Below are 19,433 nucleotides of genomic sequence, written 5' to 3'. Positions count from 1 at the left end.
AAAAATAGTTATTTGAGATAGAGCAGGAGCAAGAGAGAGAGAGACGTGTGGGGGTGGGGAAGGGTAGGAAAGAGAATGAGAGAGAGAGAGAGAAAAGCAGGCTCCTCACTGAGCAGGGAGCCCGATGCAGGACTCAATCCCAGGACCCTGGGAATCACACTCAGAGCAGAAAGCAGATGCTCAACTGACTGAGCCACCCAGGCACCCCTAAATATTTTAAAGTTTTAAGTCTAGGTAACCAGTTGTCACATCAGATATGTTCTGTTCTCCTACCTTGTCAAATATATTTTCATAATGACCTACAAGTTCAGTTTCACATTCAGAATTCTTGGGCTCCTTGAAATACCTAGAAACACAGCTGGAATGTGGGACTGTGGGGAGAGCTGGCCCCCAGTCCTTTCCCACCCGCCACTTCTCTTCTCATTCCTGGCTCCCATCCACATCACTTGAGGGGGCCTTGCATACAATGTGTGGATATTCCAAGCCACATCCAAGTTCTGCCCATACTCCTGCAAACAGCCACGTCCTGGCTACCTTTCAGGTCTAGGAGTGCACATATTAGCATCTGGGCCTGCCCTCAAAAGAAAGCTGGGAAAGAGGTTTGTGTCGGCCTTGGCATCATCTGGGCAGTGAATTTCAGGTTATAGTTACCTGAATGTGGTCTAGACTCCAGAAGGATGCATCTAGGCTCTGGGTATGTATAATCTCTTGGCCCCATAAATTGCTCATCCTTGTCAGAGGTAAGTGCTTGTAAGAGAGGCATTTAGTATTCTCTAAATTGATGTCCCAGGTCAGGGCAATACTGCAAGCAAATGGTTTGTTGATGCTGGCCATGTACCAACCACTGTGCTAAGGCCTAGGTTAATGAGTGACATAGTAAGTAAATAGTAAATACAACACGGTGATATGATGATAAAGATGAGCACAGGGTGCTTTTAAAGACAGATTTATATTGTTTCCTATACCTATAATTCTTCCTTTTCCACAATATTATACAAATTGAATCATGTAGTATATAGCTTTTTCTATCTGATTTCTTTCACTTAGCATCATGCATTTGAGTTTGTTCCATGTTGTATATATCCTATCTGTAGTTTTTGGCTTTTTATTGTTAAAAAAACAAAGTCCATTGTATGGATGTACCATAGTTCATTATCTCTTCACCCACTGAAGTACATTTGTGTTGTTTCTAGTTTGGGGCAATTATAAATAAAGCTACTGTAAATATTTAAGTACAGATTTTCATATGAAACAAACTTTTCTTGTGTAATATGTAGGAATGGGATTGCTGAATCATATGACAAATGTATATTCAACTTTGTGAGAGATTGCTGGACTGTTTTCCAAAGTGGCTATGCTATTGTTTTTAAGATTTTATTTATTTATTCATGAGAGACACAGAGAGAGAGGCAGAGACACAGGCAGAGGGAGAAGCAGGCTCCTTGCAGGCTCCTTGACCCCGATGTGGGACTCAATCCTGGGATCCCGGGATCATGACCTGAGCCAAAGACAGGTGCTCAACCACTGAGCCACCCAGGCGTCCCGGTGACTATGCTATTTTATCTGGTCGCCCGTTGATAAACATTTGGGTCATTTCCAGTTTGGGGCTCTTACAAATAATGAACCATTATTTGTAAGCCAAGTCATAATGAACATTCATATGTAAGACTACATGGGGACATATGTTTTCATTCCTTATACCTAGGTGTGGAATGTGGAATGACTGGCTATTGTGGTAGGTAGTATGTTTAACTTTTTAAGAAATTGCTAAACTTTTCCAAACTGATTGTACCATTTTATCTTCCCAACAGTAGTTGGAGTCGTTCCGTATCGTCCACATCCTTGACAACACTTGGTGTGGTCTTCTAGCCTTAGGCATTCCAGTACACATGTTGTGGCATCTCGCTGTGATTTTATTTGCATTTCACTAACTAATGATGTTGGACATATTTTCATGTGCCAATATGCCATCCAGTCTATCTTCTTTGGTTAAGTGTGCAAATCTTTCACCCATTTGAAAAAATTGGGTCATTTCTTATAATGGAGTTTTAAGAATGTGCAAAACATCCTGAACACAAGTACTTTATCATATATATGACCTGCAACTGTTTTCTCCCAGTCTGTGGACTACCTTTTATTTTCTGGACAGTGTTTTCTGAAAAGGATAAATTTATTTTTGGAAGGTTTAAATTATTCATTTCTTCTTGTATAGGTTGTACTTCAATGTCATATTTAAGAAATCTTTGTTTAGGGGTCCCTGGGTGGTGCAGCGGTTTGGCGCCTGCCTTTGGCCCAGGGCGCGATCCTGGAGACCTGGGATCGAATCCCACGTCAGGCTCCCGGTGCATGGATTCTGCTTCTCCCTCTGCCTATGTCTCTGCCTCTCTCTCTCTCTGTGTGTGACTATCATAAATAAATAAAAAATTTTAAAAAAAGAAATCTTTGTTTGACTAAAGACTGCAAAAGTTTTCTCCTATATTTTCTTCTAGAAGTCTTACAGTTTAAAATTTTACGTTTAGGTCTATGATTTACTTTTTGAGTTAATTTTTGTATATGCTGCAGGGTATAGATCAGAGTTCATTTTTTTAAGATTTTATTTTAAAGATTTTATTCATTTGAGAGAGAGGGAGAGAGAGGGAGAGAGAACAAGTACATGAGTGGGGGTAGGGGCAGAGGGAGAGAGAGAGAAGCAGACTCTCTGCTGAGCAGGAAGCCTGACACAGGGCTCAATCCTGGGACCCTGGGATCATGACCTGAGTTGAAGGTAGATACTTAACCAACTGTGCCACTCAGACACGCCTTAAGATTTTGTTTTTAAGTAATCTCTACACCCAACATAGGATTTGAACTCATAACCCCAAGAGTCACGTGCTCTACCAAATGAGCCAGCCAGGTGCCCCCAGAGTCATTTTCTTTTCCATTTGTATATCTAATTGCTGCAGCATTACTTATTGAAAAAAAAAACTATCATCTTTTCCATTGGATAATCTTTACTTTGTCAAAAATAAGCTGTCCATACATATGTGAATCTAATTGTGGGCTCTTTATTTGGTTTCACTGATCTATTTGTGTATTTTGATGCCAGTACCACACTGTCTTGATTACTGTGGCTTTATAATAAGTCTTGAAATAGGTAATGTTAATCCTCCAATTCTGTCCTTCTTTTTCTAAGTTATTTTGGCTATTCTAGGTACTTGGCATTTCCATATGAATTATAAAACCAGCTTCTTAATTTCCTAAACTTTTTTTTTAAAGGACAGCTGGGACTATCATAGGGATTGTGTTGAATTCATAGATGAATTTGGGGAGAATTGACATCTTAACAAAATTGAGTCTTCCAACCTATAAGCAAGGTATTCTGTCCATTTATTGAGGTCTTCTTTAATTTCTCTCAGCAATATTTTACAGTTTCAGCATACAGGTCTTAAACATCTTTTGCCAGACTTATCCCTATTTCATATTTTGATACTATTATAAATAGTATTTTTATGTCAATTTTTGTTTTTTGTTGCCAGTTTATAGAAATACAGTAGGTTTTTTATATTGAAATTCTATCCAGCAACCCTGCTAACCTCATTTTATTAGTGTTAGTAGATTTTTTTTTGGTAGATTTCATCAGATTTACTATATAAATAATCATATTGTGTGGGAATAAAGACAGTTTAACATCTTTTCCAATCTGGATACAACAGCTTCATCACCCCCAAAATCTCCCTCATGCTATCCTTTTTAAATAACATCCTCCTGGGACACCTGGGTGGCTCAGTTGTTGAGCGTCTGCCATCGGCTCAGGTCATGATCCTGGGGTTCTGGGATGGAGTCCTGCATCAAGCTCCCCAGAGGGAGTCTGCTTCTCTCTCTCCCTATATCTCTGCCTCTCTCTGTGTGTCTCCCATGAATAAATAAATAAAATCAAGAAAAATAACATCCTCCCTCCACACATAGCTCCTGGCAACTACTGATCTGTTCTGCATTACTTGTTTGTGTTTTCTAGAATGCCATATAAATGAAATCACTGCACATAGATTTTGAGACTGGCTTCTTTCACTGTGCATAATGCCTTTGAAATTCACCCGTGTTTTTGTCCGTATCAGTAGTTTTTCACTTTTTATTACTGTGTAGTATTCCTTATGTGGCTATCCCACAGTTGGTTTATCCATTTATGTGGTAAAAGGTATCTGGATTGTTTTTTTTTTTTATTTGGGGCAATTAAAAATAGAGCTGCTATAGACATTTGTGTACAGGCTTTTGTGTGAATGTAAGTTTTCATAGTCCTGGAGTAGATAGATACCTAGGAGTGCAATTGCTGGGTTATATGGTACATATATGTTTACCTTCATAAGAAACTGCCAAATCCTTTCCCAGAGTGGTGGTATCATTTCGTATTCCCAACAGCAATGTAGGAGTGTCCAGTTGCTCCACAGCTTCATTAGTACTGTCAGTGTGTCATTTTTTTGTATTGTATTGTCAGTATTTTTTTATTTTAGCCATTCTAATAGGTATGTAGTAGTGATCCATAAGTTAGTGAGAAGTGTGTTATTCTTGAGCTCTTGTGTATTTCTAAATATCTTTGTGTCATTGATTTCTGAAATAATTCTGTGTGGTCAGAAAATACTTTGTATTTCTTGAGTATTCTTAAATTTAAGAATTGGCTTATGGCCCAGAATATGATTTGTCTTGAAAAATGTTTCATGTGTACTTAAAAAAGAAGCTGTTCATTGCCGTTGTTGGGTAGGGTGTTCTAGAACACTGCTCCACTGTTCTTTACCTCCTTAGGAAATCTGTTGTCATCCTCTATTTTGTTCCTTTATTCATGTCTTCTTTTTCTCTGGCTGCTTTTGAAATCTTGTCTTTATCACCAGTTTTTTTTAAAGATTTTATTTATTTATTCATAAGAGACACAGAGACAGAGAGGCAGAAACATAGGCAGAGGGAGAAGCAGACTTCATGAGGGGAGCCCGATGTGGGACTTGATCCCAGGACCTTGGGATCACGCCCTTAGCCGAAGGCAGACACCACCACTGAGCCACCCATGTATCCCATTTATCACTAGTTTTATTCATGAAGTGCCTTGGTATAGATTTCTTCGTGTTTCATTTGCTTAGGACTTATTTTTTTCTTGTATCTGTGAGTTTATAGTTTTCATAAAATTTAGAAACATTTTGTCTATTTCTACAGATTTTTCTGTCTCTTCCCCCTTTAGGGAGTTCAACCACACTTATGTTAGGCTACTTCAGGTTCTCCCACACCTCACTTTCTTCATTTTTTTCCCTCTCTTGTTTCATTTTTGTTTCTGTATCTTTTTCTGTATCTTAAAATTTACTTATCTCTGTCCATGTAATTCGTTTTGTTTTGAGAGCTTGTGATTAATCTAATCAAATGTAGGGGTGCCTGAGTGGCTCAGCTGGTTAAGCATCTGCCTTCGGCTTGGGTCATGATCCCAGAGTCCTGAGATAGAGCCCCATATCAGACTCCCTGCTCAGAGGGGAGTCTGCTTCTCTCTCTCCATCTGCTCCTCCCCCGCTGATGAGTACAAGCATGTACTCTCTCATACTCTCTCTCTTAAATAAATAAATCTAAAAAATTTTAAATCTAGTCAAATGTATTCTTTGTCTCAACATGGTAATTTTCATCTCTAAAAGTTTAGTTTGGGTTTCTTTGTATCTTCCACATCTCTAGCTAACATTTCCTCTTGGTTTTTGAACATGTGAAATATAACTGTTTTGTCTGCTAATTCTAATAGCTTTGTTGATGATGAGTCAGCTTCAATTGAGTGACTTTTTATTATGGCTATGTTTTCTTGCCTCTGCAGGCCAAGTAATTTTTTTTTATTGGATCCCAGACATTTACTTCATTGAATGCTGGATATTTCTGTATTCTTGTAAATATTCTTGGACTTTGTTCTGGTATGCAGTTAAGTTACTTAGCAATTTTTTGATCTTCTAAGATTTAGCAATACCAGAGAAGCATTTATTCTAGGGCTAATTTTTTTCCACTAGTTGGCAAGACTCTTCTGAGTACCCCACCCAGTGTTTGTGAATTATGAGGCTTTCCAGTTTCCCTGGTGGAAACTGGTATTATTCCTGGCCCTGTGTGAGCTCAGCTTACTGTTTCTACCAGTTAATTCAGGTGGTTCTTTTCTCTCATATTGAGACTCAGCTATCTCCTCTACTCATGCACTGGAAACATCACAGATGTATTCTAGCAGACAAGGAAAGATGATGGCAGCAGGTTTTTATAAGAGTTCCATGGCCCCCAGCACTTTGACAGTATAAGATCCCACTCTGCTACATGTTAAGCATCTTAAAATGGACCCCAGGTGCCACATTAAATGCCTTTATTTAACTGTAATTTTGAAAGCCTTTTTATAATTTGTATAGCTTTGTGTTTTATGAAGTACAGATTACTTGTTCTTTTCTATGGTCTGACATGTTACGCATACACACAGATTGGAACTGATAAATTGTAATATTTTGTGAGTGTTTAATTATTTTGATTTTGTGGGGATTCTGTTTTGTTTTAGTCCAATTTTTTTTGAGTCTCCAGTATTTTTGTAAGCTCTAGAAAAAAATTTCACAGGCCTACAAAAATACACTCTGCCTACAGAACTCCTGATTGGTAGCAGTGAGCCTAGAGAGAAAGGAACAAAAGAGACAGCTAGGATTGCAAGTGCTTGAACGGCATCTGGCATCTGGTTGGAAGTGAGGGAAAGGAAAGAGAGCAATCCTGGTTCACTACTCAGCTGGCCTGGGCACAACCATTTGCAGACATGGAAGAAGCAAGAGAAAACCTAAGTGGTAGGAGAGAGGTTGAATTCTCATTGGGACTGAGACAGACCGTCCCTGAGCAGGAGATGGAGAAAGCAGCAAGAATGCCAGATTCTTCTCCCTGCACTATACCACACATTATCTTGGGCTGGCCTGGAAGATGTGACTCAGCAATACCCATTTCTGCCGATATCCTGATAGTATGAAGAGCATACCTTAGCAATGCGGTAACAATCCTGTGATAAATCAGGAGAGTGGCAGTCTCTAGAAGAAATAGTCCCCATGGGACTTTTCACTAGAAAGGGTAATAATGTGCTGTTTTCTGGTAACTTTCCCTTTTTCTCAGAGTACCTCTGCTTGCTTCCTTTATCAGTTATTCAGAGTTTCATAAGAGGTCCCGGTGCCAGCTTCTGTGATGTCAATCCCCAGAAGAAGTCAAGTTGAGAAGAAGAGGCTCTCCAGTTTTACAAGAAAGGGGCTCCTGGAAGTGCCATCCCCAACAGAGAAGGACTGGCCAAAGGATGATGAAGGTGATTATGTCTTCAAAGATTCAGGTCAGGAGATGGATTCCCTGCCTCAGCCTTATCGAATGATCAACAAGATGGTGAACCTTCTATTTGACCAGTCTTGGAAAGTTATCCAGGAGAGGGATGCATTGAGGGAAGCTGAGCTCAGCCGGATCCAGCCTGTCACCTACCCTCCACATGTAGAAAACAAGGTATGGAGCAGCTGACCAGGAGTCCCTGTTTCCCAGTTGAGTGTTAATAAATGAAACTACCTGATTCAGGGAAGGAACTGCTCCAAGGAACCTTCATTCACAAGACAGATGCATTTTTGAAAGATTATAGGCATGCTCATGGTGATTAAAATGGATCTAGTAATTGCCTGGGAAATGGGTGTTCTAATTAGTTGAAGATTACACAGAAAATCTTTTATATTCTATTGCTATTTAATAATATTTCTGGGGGGAGCCCTGGTGGCTCAGTGCTTAGGCACTGCCTTCGGCCTGGGGCGTGTTCTTGGAGACCCAGGATCAAGTCCCATGTCAGGCTCCCTGCATAGAGCTTGCTTCTGCCTCTCTCTCTCTCTCTCTCTCTCTCTGTGTGTGTGTGTGTGTTTCTCAGGAATAAACAAATAAAATCTTAAAAAAATATATTTCTGAATGTATTAATTACCCTCTTGCTTGATAGTTGAGAATCTGCCAGTGTCTCAGCTATAGCCCTTTCAATAGTGTTCTCAATGAAAAGAGTACAGGGAATGGTGCCGCCTGTCCATTCATCACAGGACCTGTGGTCATGGTTAGCATTGTAAATGTGTACTTATTCTTAACTTATTTGTGTTTTCTGGCCCCTTTCTCCTAAAAGTAGAATGCTATGACTTTCCTGATGCTTGGGCAAGATAATTAGATAAGCACTGTTTGGGGGTAATATTATATCTAGGAAGGGCCCACATGCCTCTTTGAAAAGCTAGCTCATATTCTTATAGATGGTGGCAGATGAAAATCACTCCTTTTTTTTTCTTTGTTTTTATTTTCCCAGCTCAGCAAGATGCCAAATTGTATGGCAGTTTCCCAAGACTATGTCTTCATTGGAGGAGCCAAAGGATTCTCCATCTATAATCTGTACAGTGCTAAACAAATATGTATTTGGGAGAAACTTAAGGTCGATGTCACTTCCATCTGGACCACTGATTTAGGGAATGAAATACTTATTGCTCCTGTGGATGAAATGGGTACAAGTTCTCCCTCTTATTTGTAGCCTCATTTATAGTTATCTGTAGACTGTTTAATTTAATCTCCTTTCCAGGTATGGGTGGGGCCATGTAATATTGACTTACATCTACAGAACAGGATGGTGTTCCAAGCACTAGTCTGTAGGTTGGCCCATTTACCCTCACAACAGCCCTAGGAAGTAAGTACAATTCATTTTCCCTGTTTTTTCAGAAAATGCATCTGAGGCATTGAGGTTAAATAACTCACTTGAGGAAATGTAGAAGGTGAGTGGCACAGGCAGAATGCCAACCAGCCAGTATGAACCCAGACTTCACACCCTTTGGGCACTCAGAAGTCCTGCTGCTCATATAAACCAGGGATTGTTTCTTTCCCTTCAGCCTGAGGGCGAACCAGGCCTTCACAGGGCCTACAGTACACAAGAACCTTAGACAGTGTAATAGAGGACACTGTTTATGTAGGAGAGTGACCTGACTCAATCGGTGTTTTAAGAAGGACACCATGGTAGGACTAAGTCAAAATGAGAGGCAGAAATGTTTGGTTTTGTAGTAGTTTGCTTGTCTGGTGATGCAGTTCTCTAGTATCCCCAAATAAACCTATCTTCTGTTGGGGGAGGGAGGGAGAGGAAGAGGAAGAGGAAGAGGAAGAGGAAGAGGAAGGAAGGAAGGAAGGAAGGAAGGAAGGAAGGAAAGAAAGAATGAAAGAAAAAGAAAGAAAGAAAGAAAGAAAGAAAGAAAGAAAGAAAGAAAGAAAGAAAGAAAGAGAGAAGGAGGCCAAGAACTATTGCTTTCATCAGGGAGAGAAATTCTGAAGGTCTGAACCAAGACACAGGCTATTAAAAGGAGAGGAAGAAATCATAGTATGGTTATGTAAGATGCAATCATTGAGGAAACGAGGTGAGGGATATATGGGAACTCTGTACTACTTCCAAAACTTTTCTATAAGTCTGAGCATGTGCAGCCTTGAGGCAGCTAGAATGGGAATGTTGATACTTAAGAGGAGTTTGGTCTAAAGATGAGATTGCGTTTATCACGCTGCATTTTATCTACTTGGAATCCTATCTGTGTGACCCTCGATGTAATGCATTTGAATGCAGCAACTGCCTTGGTTGTCCGTAGCACATCTGTGGTCATGCAGCAGATATCCCTTGGATGTTTATTGGGTTGAGTTAGGCCTGCACCCACGGTGGGCTCTTTGCCTTTGCCTTTCTGGATTATGGGTGTCAGGGCAAGTTCTGAGTGTCTCACTGAGGCTCCCAGGATAAGAGAATGGGTAGCGGTAGGCAGAGAGGACCCAGGAGGGAGAACAGCCTGAACATGTCGAGTCAGCGGGAGAGGAAGCTAGGGAAACAGATCCGCAGGAGCCAGTAGGGCAGGGGGAGGCCTAATAACCCATGAACACAAGATGATAATTCAAAAAGTCAGATATAAAAATCCCAGTTTTTCTTTGACTTACTTGTTTATCTTACATTCTCTGTTTCAGGTATTGCTAGACTGTTTTACTTTTATAAGGATAGTCTTTTCCTAATCAAAGCCATCAATGAAGCGGTAAGTTCATGTTCTTTCCCTTATAGCTGGGCCAAAAGCTGTAGCAAACAAAGTTCACTTTTACTGTGGAGGTGATGACAGCTGTCCTAGGGTAGAAAGGAAGAGACTCCCTGGACAGAGAGCCTCCTCCAAAATATCCAACTTATAGATCCCCCACCAGCTGAGGGTACATGCTGGATGCCCTGGATTTATTCAGAGAAGTTCCTAAGGAACTCCAGTCCAGACTGAGCATCAGACCAATATATTCAGCCACTATTGATAAGTCCCTAAATGTTCCAGGCTGCTTCACGTGGTGTTCCTTCTGCTCACGTTCTGTTCTCCTTGCCTCCCTACCTGCTATGAGTGCCTCTTAAATATCCCTCGTTCCCTTATATTTCATTTAAGACCAGCTCAGATTATCTCCTTCTCTGAGATACTTTCCCTTATATACTCAAAAAGGACCCAATCTCTCCTTCCTCTGCCTGGCCCCATACAGAGCAGAATCTCTATCACAGTGTTTTCTCCACTCTCCACACTTATTTGTTTGTATGACTGCTTCTTCTCTTGGATGTAACCATCCTGAGGGCAGGGGACATGTCTTACATACCCGTGTAGCCCTTGTTCCTAGCATACTGTCTATATGCCATGGGGTCTCAAAAAATGTTTAGTGAGTCAATGAGTTCAAAGAGAGAGAGAGAGAGAGAGAGGAATGTTCAGAGTAGATTTTTAATTGTAGCTTGTCTTGTAAAAAATACTGTTGATGGTCATCAAAGCAAGTCAGTGGGGAAAAGGAAGTGTTTTCAACAAATGGTGCTAGAATGCTAGATTAGCCAGTAAGGGGGGGGGAATGAACCTCCACCCTACTTCACACTGTATATAAGAATTAATTTGAGATGGATTACAGGTCTACATGTAAAGGCTAAAAACATTATCCTTTTTTGAAGAAAACACAGGGAAATATTTTAGCCACTTTGGGGAAGGCAAAGATTCCTTAGACATGGAAAGCACTAAATACAAAAGAAAAAAATTGATATGGGGCTTCATCAATGTTAAACACTTCTTATTCTCACACCACACACAAAAATTCACTTGAAAATGGGTCATATGTCTATTTGTAAAATCATAAAACTTCTAGAAGAAAACACTGAAGGAAGTCTCATGACCATGGGATTGGCAAAGAGTTTCTAGCTGTAACATCAAAAGTACCATCCATACAAGAAAAAATTGATAAGTTGGACTTCATCAAAATTAAAAACTTCTATAGGTGACACTGGTAAAAGAATAAAAAGACGCAGTAGACTGGGAGAAAATAATTGTAAATCACCTATCTGATAAATGACTTGTATCCAGAACATAGGATGAACTCTCAAAATGCAGACTAAAAAATTAGGCATTAAATAACCCAGTTTTCAAAATGGGCAAGGATTTGAAAAGATAGTCTTCACCAAAGAAGATTTGTGGAAAGTAAATTAGATGCTCAGCATCCTTAGTCACTGGAGAAATGCAAGTCAAAATCACAGCGAGCTACCATTACAGATGTCTTAGAATGCCTAAAATTAAAGAGTGACCATACCAAGTGTTGGCAGAGTTACAGAACAGCTGGAACTGTCATACATGCTGATGGTAAAGTACAATGGTACATTTTTGCAGTGGTTTTTTTTTAAAGTTTTTTATTTATTTAAGTAATGTCTACACCCACCGTGGGGCTCAAACTCACAACCCTGAGATCAAGAGTTGCATGCTCATCCAACCAAGCCATCCAGGCACCCCTTTGGCAGTTTTTAAGAAAAGTTAAACATACATCTACCAGGCATTCCACTTCTTGATATTTACACAGGAAAAAAGAGAGCATATCTCCATCCAAACACATGTGAGTGTTTATAAGCTGCTAGATGTGTAATAGCCAAAAACTGGAAACCACCCAAATGTCCATCAGCAGATGAATAGATAAGCAAATTGTGATATACCCACACAATAGTTCTGGATATACCAGAACTAGTAATGCACATAACAACATGGATGCATCTTAAAATATGCTGAGTGAAGGCAGAAGCAAATTATATGATTCCATTTAAAGAAAATTCTAGAGAATACAAACTAATGTAGTGATGGAGAATATCAGTTTTTGCCTGGGTAGGGTGGGAGGAGGGTGAAGGGGATGATTACCAAGGGCAGGAGGAAATTTTGGGGGGGTGATAGATATGTTCACAGTCTTGGAGTGATGGTTTCAAGGAATATACATATGTCAAGACATCAAATTGTACACTTTAAACATGTGTAATTGGTATATGTTATCCCTATAACGCTGTTTAATAAAACTCATCAAAAGATGTTATTAGAGTTCACTCTAGCAGGAGCTGACTGGAACCCTGAGAGCCTTGAGTGGCCCCACCAGTGCTGGCCCAGTGACCCGCACACCCCAGGAGGAGCCACAGCTATCACAGTTGGCCCCCATTAGAGTGACCACAGTCCTGAGCAGTGAGGTGGAGACCCAGCAGGGACCTCCACAATGCCCCTGCCCACACCACTTGCCGCCTTGCAAGGAGCAGTGGCACCTGTTGGTGGGACAAGAAGGTCATGGCAACAGAGGTTTAGCGAACAGTCAGATGGTTCTATGTGCAGAACAGACATGGTTTCATCAGCCGCAAGGACACCAAGGAAGATGTATTTGGACAGCAGACTGCCATAAAGAGTAACCCCAGGAAGGGACGTTGTTGGAGGAGAAAGTGTGCAGAAGTAGCAGACATTAAAGGCCCTGGTGGAGTTCAGTGCAAGGCAGTAAATCTGCAGCCAAACAGAACCACTGTGAACGCTGCCATGTCTAGGGCTAGGCCTCCATGCAATTACCAGCAGAATTCCAGACTTGTGGGAGCAGTAAAAGGAATAAGGGGTCAGAGTGCCCCTGAAGGTCAGGCCCCACAGCATTGGCCCTGGTGCCAGCAACACTCTCCACCTGCATATTGGGCAGACACCCTGAAGGAGCTCATCACACCATGCCAACTTCCTGCGCAGAGGGGATGGAGGGGGTTGTCAAGCAGGGCAGAGAAGCATATAGACCAGTGAGAGAATCTGTATCGGAGTGGCGCGTCTCAACAGATAGCCTAGAGAGGACAGCAATAAAGAGGAGAAGGAAAATCAAGCAGATGAGACCCAAGGTCAGCAGCCATCTCAACCCCACCACTTCTATTACTGATGCAAATGCCTGGACCACCTAAGCCATGAGATGGCAAAGGGACAAAAGTAGCTGAGAATCCAAGTGAGACTTTGTGGCTTCTGAGGCTAAATAGGACAGAGCCGAGTAAATGCAGGCTCATCACCTGTACCATCATGCACTTCAGTCCGCCAACTAGGAGTGATCACAAAAAACTCTCCGGACTACACCAAAATGTATTTGCACAGTGAAGGAAACCATCCCCAAAATGACAAAGCAACCTACCAAATGGGAGATGTTTGCAAATGACACATCAGATAAAGGGCAAGAACTTCTACAACTCAACACCCAAAACCTAAACAATCCAATTTAAAAATGGGCAGAAGACACAGAGAAGAAGACATGCAGATGGCCAACAGACACATGAAGAGATGCTCAGCATCACTCATCATCGGGGAAATGCAAATCAAAACCACAGTGGGATATCACCTCACACCTGTCAGAATGACTAGAATGAAAAAGACAAGAAATAACAAGAGTTGGTGAAGGTGTAGAGAAAAGGAACCCTTGGTGGGAATGTAAATCGGTGCAGTCATTGTGAAAAATAGTCTGGAAATTGTTCAAAAAATTAAAAATAGAAATACCACATGATCCAATAATTGTACTAATGGGAATTTACCCAAAGAAAATGAAAAACTAATTTGAAAGGATATGTGCACCTCTGTGTTTACTGCAGCATTGCTTACAATAGCCAAATTATGGAAGCACCCAAGTGTCCACTGATAAAATGGATACAGAAGATGTGGTATATACAGTCACAATGAATATTAGCCATAAAAGAGAATGAGATCTTGCCATTTGCAACATGGATGGACCTAGAGGGTATAATTCTAGATGAAATAGATAAAGACAAATACCATGATTTTACTTTTTTTTTTAATTTTTTTATTTATGATAGTCACATACAGAGAGAGAGAGGCAGAGACACAGGCAGAGGGAGAAGCAGGCTCCATGCACCGGGAGCCCGACGTGGGATTCGATCCCGGGTCTCCAGGATCGCGCCCTGGGCCAAAGGCAGGCGCCAAACCGCTGCGCCACCCAGGGATCCCGTGATTTTACTTTTATGTGGAATTTAAGAAATAAAACAAATGGGCAGAGGAAAAAAAGAGACAAATAGATTCTTAAATACAGAGAACAAATTGGTGGTTGCCAGAGGGGCAAGGTAGGGGGTGGACATGGGAAGATGGGTGAAATTATGACATTTCAGCAGTAAGAGGCAAATGAAAGAGTAGAGCTGAAGACCTTAAGTGCTTGTTTTTCTATGTTGACCACACAACTAGAACTAGTGGCATTATCTATGCAGCATCTGGTTTTTATTTTTTCTTAAGGATATCTCTTTGGTAATACCAAATGGTTTTTTAAAAAGTCTGGGTTTTTAAAATACACCTTTAAAGGTTTTTAAAGTGTTTTGTATCTAGCCAAGTTTATTTTTATTTTTTGGAAAAAGAGGAAGTGAGCCAGGGGTGGTAGGAGAGAGGCAAAGGGAGAGGGAGAGAATCCCAAGCAGGCTCCATGCCCAGTGTGGAGCTGGACACAGGGCTTGATCTCATGACCTGAGCCAAAATCAAGAGTTGGACACTCAACCAACTGAGCCACCCAGGAACCCCTTGCCAAGTTGAGGTTTTTAAGTACCTCATTTTAAATTTGTAATAAAACATTGCAACTTGACTTTTTTCAAAAAAGCTCAACAAAATGCAAGCACCTATTAATAAAGGTCTTAATGAGAACAATTATCTTCATTATTATAAAGGTACAATTAAGAAAGTGTAAAAGCAAGCCACAGACAACCATAAGTATCGAGTCTCTCACCTGCCCTGAAATTTGAGCAGATTTCATACTAGGGTTACAGTCAGTCTCTACTTGCTATGGACTGAATATTTGTGTCCCCACAAAATTCAGGTTGAAATCCTAATTCCCAGTGTGATAGTATTAGGAGGTGGGGTCTTTGGGAGGTGTTTATTGGGTCATGAAGACAGAACCTTCATAAATGGGATTAGTGCCCTTATATGAGGCCCAAGAGAACTCCCTCAACCCCTCCACCACATGAGGGCATATTGAGAAGGTGGCAGGCAGGAAGTCTAGGAAGCAGCAAATGGGCTGCTTGGGACTCACTAGACACTGAATCTGCCAGATTCTTGAAGTCTTTGGAAATTGGCTTTCCTGCCTCCAGGATTGTGAGCGATAAAGGTTTATTGTTTATGAGCCATGCAGTCTATGGTATTTTGTTGTAACAGCCTGAACAGATGAAGGCACTGCTGTGGTCCAGATAGAGCCTTTCTTCAAGCACCTGGCCAGAGTTTTCAGTGTCACATAGAACTTACTTCAACTCATTTTGAGTATACATTGAGTTCTAACGTAGGTAGTTTGCAGATATGACCAGGAGAACAGATAATATGCAGTCACCACAATCATCAGGAGTACTTAAGAAACCAGGAAGTAAGTTCAAAATCTTTAGTTCCACTAAAGTTCCACTTCTTTATATATGATCTTGTCCAACTGCTGTACAAAAATGGGGAGTATGAAGCAGTTTGAGGCAACTTTTCATGTCTCTAGTTTAAGAGGATTTTGTGAACCACAAAAGACCCTGAAACACATTCTTCTCTATCATCAGGCTGAGCTTACTCCATCAGCCCCTCTCTTCTTTTCAGGATGATGCCAGCAAGCAAACCACCTGTATAAAGATGGAGATCTGTCGAGGAGGGGACTTTGCAGCCTTCCTCCTACAAGGCAAGATTACCCGCAGGGTGATAAGAAAGTTCAGATAGAGCTTTCAGATAACCCCCTTTTTTCAAACCCTTTAATTCGAAATAATTTACAGAAGAATTGTAAAGATGGGTACAGAGTTCCCCTGGAACTCTTCACCCAGATTTTCCAATACCAACAAACAACATGATCACTGTACATTTGTCAAAATTAAGCAATGACACAGGTATAATACTGTTAAGGTGGTTTTTTTTTTTCAAGTTTTGCCCATTTTCCACTAATATTTCTATTCCAAGGCTCATTCCAGGATATCATATTATATTTAGTTATCGTATCTTCTTAGCCTACTCCAATCTGTGACAATTTTTTTTTAAGATCTTATTTATTTGTTAGAGAGAGCACAAGCAGGGAAGCAGCAGAGGGAGAGGGAGAAGTGGGGACACTGAGCAGGGAGCCTAATGTGGGGCTCCATCCCAGAACTCTGAGATTATGACTTAAACTGAAGGCAGCTGCTCAACTAACTGAGCCACTCAGACACCCCAATCTGTGACAATTTCTCAGTCTTTCTGTGTTTTTCATGACCTTGACACTTTTGAAGAATACCAGTCAGATATTTTGTACAATGTCCCCCAATTTTAATTTGCCTGATATGCTTCTCATGATTCAACCAGAGTTAAGGATTTGGGGGAGATGCCAAAGGGGTGAAGTGCTCTTGTCATTATATATCAGGGGGTATGTGCTAGCAACATCACCTAATTAACTGGCATTTGCCAAGTTCCTCCACAGTTAAGGTACTGCTTTTCCCTCCCCATACTCTGTTAGAAACAAGTCAGTATGTCCATTCAAGGGCAGAGGATTTTAGCATCTCTTCCTGGAGGTAGGAGAATCAAAGAATTTGGAGGCATATGCTGAAACCACCACAGTAGTGGATAAACATTTGTGGGGAGATACTTTGAGCCTGCAGATATCCTGTTTCCCCTTAAAGGATAGCCTACCAATTCTAGCATTCATCCTTGGATCTTATGTGCTGTAATTATTACTGTGGTGATAGAACATATTTTATTCAAGTGACTGTTTGCTTGATTTTTAACTTTTAAAATATTTAGACACATGGTATATGGGCCTCTATATTCTTACCCCAGGCCCCTCAAATTTTTTTTTTTAGATTTTATTTATTTATTCATGATAGACATAGAGAGAGAGAAGCAGAGACACAGGCAGAGGGAGAAGCAGGCTCCACGCTGGGAGCCCAACGCGGGAGTCGATCCCAGGACTCCAGGATCGTGCCCCGGGCCAAAGGCAGGCACCAAACCGCTAAGCCACCCAGGGATCCCCCAGGCCCCTCAAATGTTAAGGGCTTGAAGAAAGCATACACTTTATTATGCTTTATGCATCAAAGGAAGCTTTTATCTCTGTGGTGGTTCCTAGGGCTGCCCCAACAAAGCACTGCAAACTGGGTGGCTTAAAACAAAAGATATTTATTCTTTCCCAGGACTGGAGGCCAGAAGCCTGAAATCTAGGTGTCCAGATGATGACTTTTTCAAGGAAACACTTAGCCAGAACCCCCATACTAAGGGAAAGTGACCCCTCCCAGGTTGACAGGTATTCGGTATAGAAGCTGTGTGTGTTTCTGTGACAAATTAAAGCCCCACAACCACTTCCATCGGTTGTCATTTCCTCAAATATCAGAAGAATGCTCTTGAGGGATCTTTCCCAATTCTAGTCCTCAGCCATACCCCTCTCAGTTATGGATTCTGTGTAATACCACCTTCTTCCCCAGACAAGAAAAGTTATACAACAAAATGTCAGTGGAATCTCCTATGTGGAACCTAGAAAGCATGGGGACTGGGGCAAGAAGACAGCATGGTCAAAAGCTGTAATGTCAGTTAGGAGGCCTGTTGCCTTGAGATGGTCGTGGCCCGAAAGGGACAGGCTGTATAGCTGTTCATGAGTGAGGACCCGAAGAGACCCATAGCAGGACAACATCCCTTTGCCCAAGTCACTGCTCCAATCGTGCCTGCTGGTCCCTGCGCCAGGGGTTCTGAGAAGACAGGCCATTTCTCATGGGACACTTGTTGCCTGCTTGCTGTTGCTTAATGGCTCCCTGGTTTCCCAATGCAGGAGCCGGAGATGTTTGGCTGGATGTGTATAAATTGCCCAAGGAGTCTTGGCTCAAGGAAGTGGAGCACCCCCAACTTGCTATAAATCCAAAGAAAAAAGGCAGACAGCCACAACTGGTAGGAAACATCCCTCTTTTCCACTGATCTGTTTCTCCCTACCCTTGACCCACATCTAGCCTAAATCCTCCCTGCAGTGTCAACATGAACGAGGCCTTATGGAGGCTATGAGAGAGGACAGCAGGCATACTGGCCCATGACTCTAAAATCAATTTGCTTTGGTTAAAATAAGATATTAAAAAGTAGAGGTGTCCTCAGTAGTGGGAGTCTCACTCTCTTTCTTGTCTGAGGGTTGCCTCTGCACCAAGACCACTCCCAGGCATTTCTCTGGGAGGAGGGTCTTTCATCCTGACGCCTGCCTCACTGGTAATGTTTTCCCCCATCTGTACTGAAATAATCCCCTCATGCCTCACATTCCACTGAATTTCCCAGATTATGGTATAAACCAGTTCTCAATATATAGAAACACATATATTCTTCATATCATTCTTAGGAAAGTAGGAGCTCTACCATTTCCGGTTTTTTTTTAAATTTATTTTTAATTTTTTAAAGCAATCTCTATGGCCAACATAAGGCTCAAATTCATGACTCCCAAGATCAAGGGTTGCATATTCCACGAACTGAGCAGCCAGGCACTGCTGTTTCAGTTTAGTTATATGTGATCCCTGGGCCTTGAACTGTGTCTTTAGAATAGTTCCTTGGTAAATATTATTTTGAAACTTAATTTGCTGGGCAGCCTGCGTGGCTCAGCGGTTTAGCGCCGCCTTCAGCCCAGGGTGAGTTCCTGGAGACCCGGGATTGAGTCCCACGTCAGGCTCCCAGTATGGAGGCTGCTTCTCCCTCTGCCTGTGTCTCTGCCTCTCTCTCTCTCTCTCTCTCTCTCTCTCTCTCTTCTCTCTCTCTCTCTCTCTCTGTGTCCCTCATGAATGAATAAATAAAATCTTTTAAAAAAAAGAAACTTAATTTGCTTATCTATCCAATGTGCACTTACTTTTTTAGCCAAGAATTATTGAGTATGCTCTTAAAACACACTGTATCAGGTGCTAAAGAGCTATGAAACTCACATTCACTACTGAGCTCATTGAGTGGCTTTAAACAAATGCCTTTTCTCCCCAGTCTATGTCTTCAAATCAAAGTGTAGTCCTGATTACTGGAAGAGTCACCAGCCCAGAGATCTTCCTCCTCTAAACTCTTATGGAATTTCTTTCTTTTTTTAAGATTTTATTTATTTATTCATGAAAGACACACACACACACACACACACACACACACACACACAGAGGCAGAGATATAGGCAGAGGGAGAAGCAGGCTCCTCACA

At 41.3% G+C, this 19,433-nt stretch overlaps 1 protein-coding gene across 1 annotated transcript in view; it reads left to right on the top strand.

Moving 5' to 3' along the window:
- WDR93 (WD repeat domain 93) overlaps window positions 1-19,433 on the top strand; it is a 48,945-nt gene that overhangs the window by 1,085 nt on the left and 28,427 nt on the right. The window contains exons 2-6 of the mRNA XM_055326820.1: window positions 7,141-7,485; window positions 8,306-8,498; window positions 9,979-10,043; window positions 15,882-15,960; window positions 18,058-18,173. Of these exons, the coding sequence (XP_055182795.1) occupies window positions 7,183-7,485; window positions 8,306-8,498; window positions 9,979-10,043; window positions 15,882-15,960; window positions 18,058-18,173 (756 nt within the window). The 5' untranslated portion in view covers window positions 7,141-7,182. The remainder of the gene's footprint in view (window positions 1-7,140; window positions 7,486-8,305; window positions 8,499-9,978; window positions 10,044-15,881; window positions 15,961-18,057; window positions 18,174-19,433) is intronic.

The sequence above is a fragment of the Nyctereutes procyonoides genome, unplaced genomic scaffold (assembly GCF_905146905.1).
Source record: "Nyctereutes procyonoides isolate TBG_1078 unplaced genomic scaffold, NYPRO_anot_genome, whole genome shotgun sequence".
Classification (NCBI taxonomy): Eukaryota; Metazoa; Chordata; class Mammalia; order Carnivora; family Canidae; genus Nyctereutes; species Nyctereutes procyonoides.
This window is presented reverse-complemented; position numbering and strand designations above follow the sequence as displayed.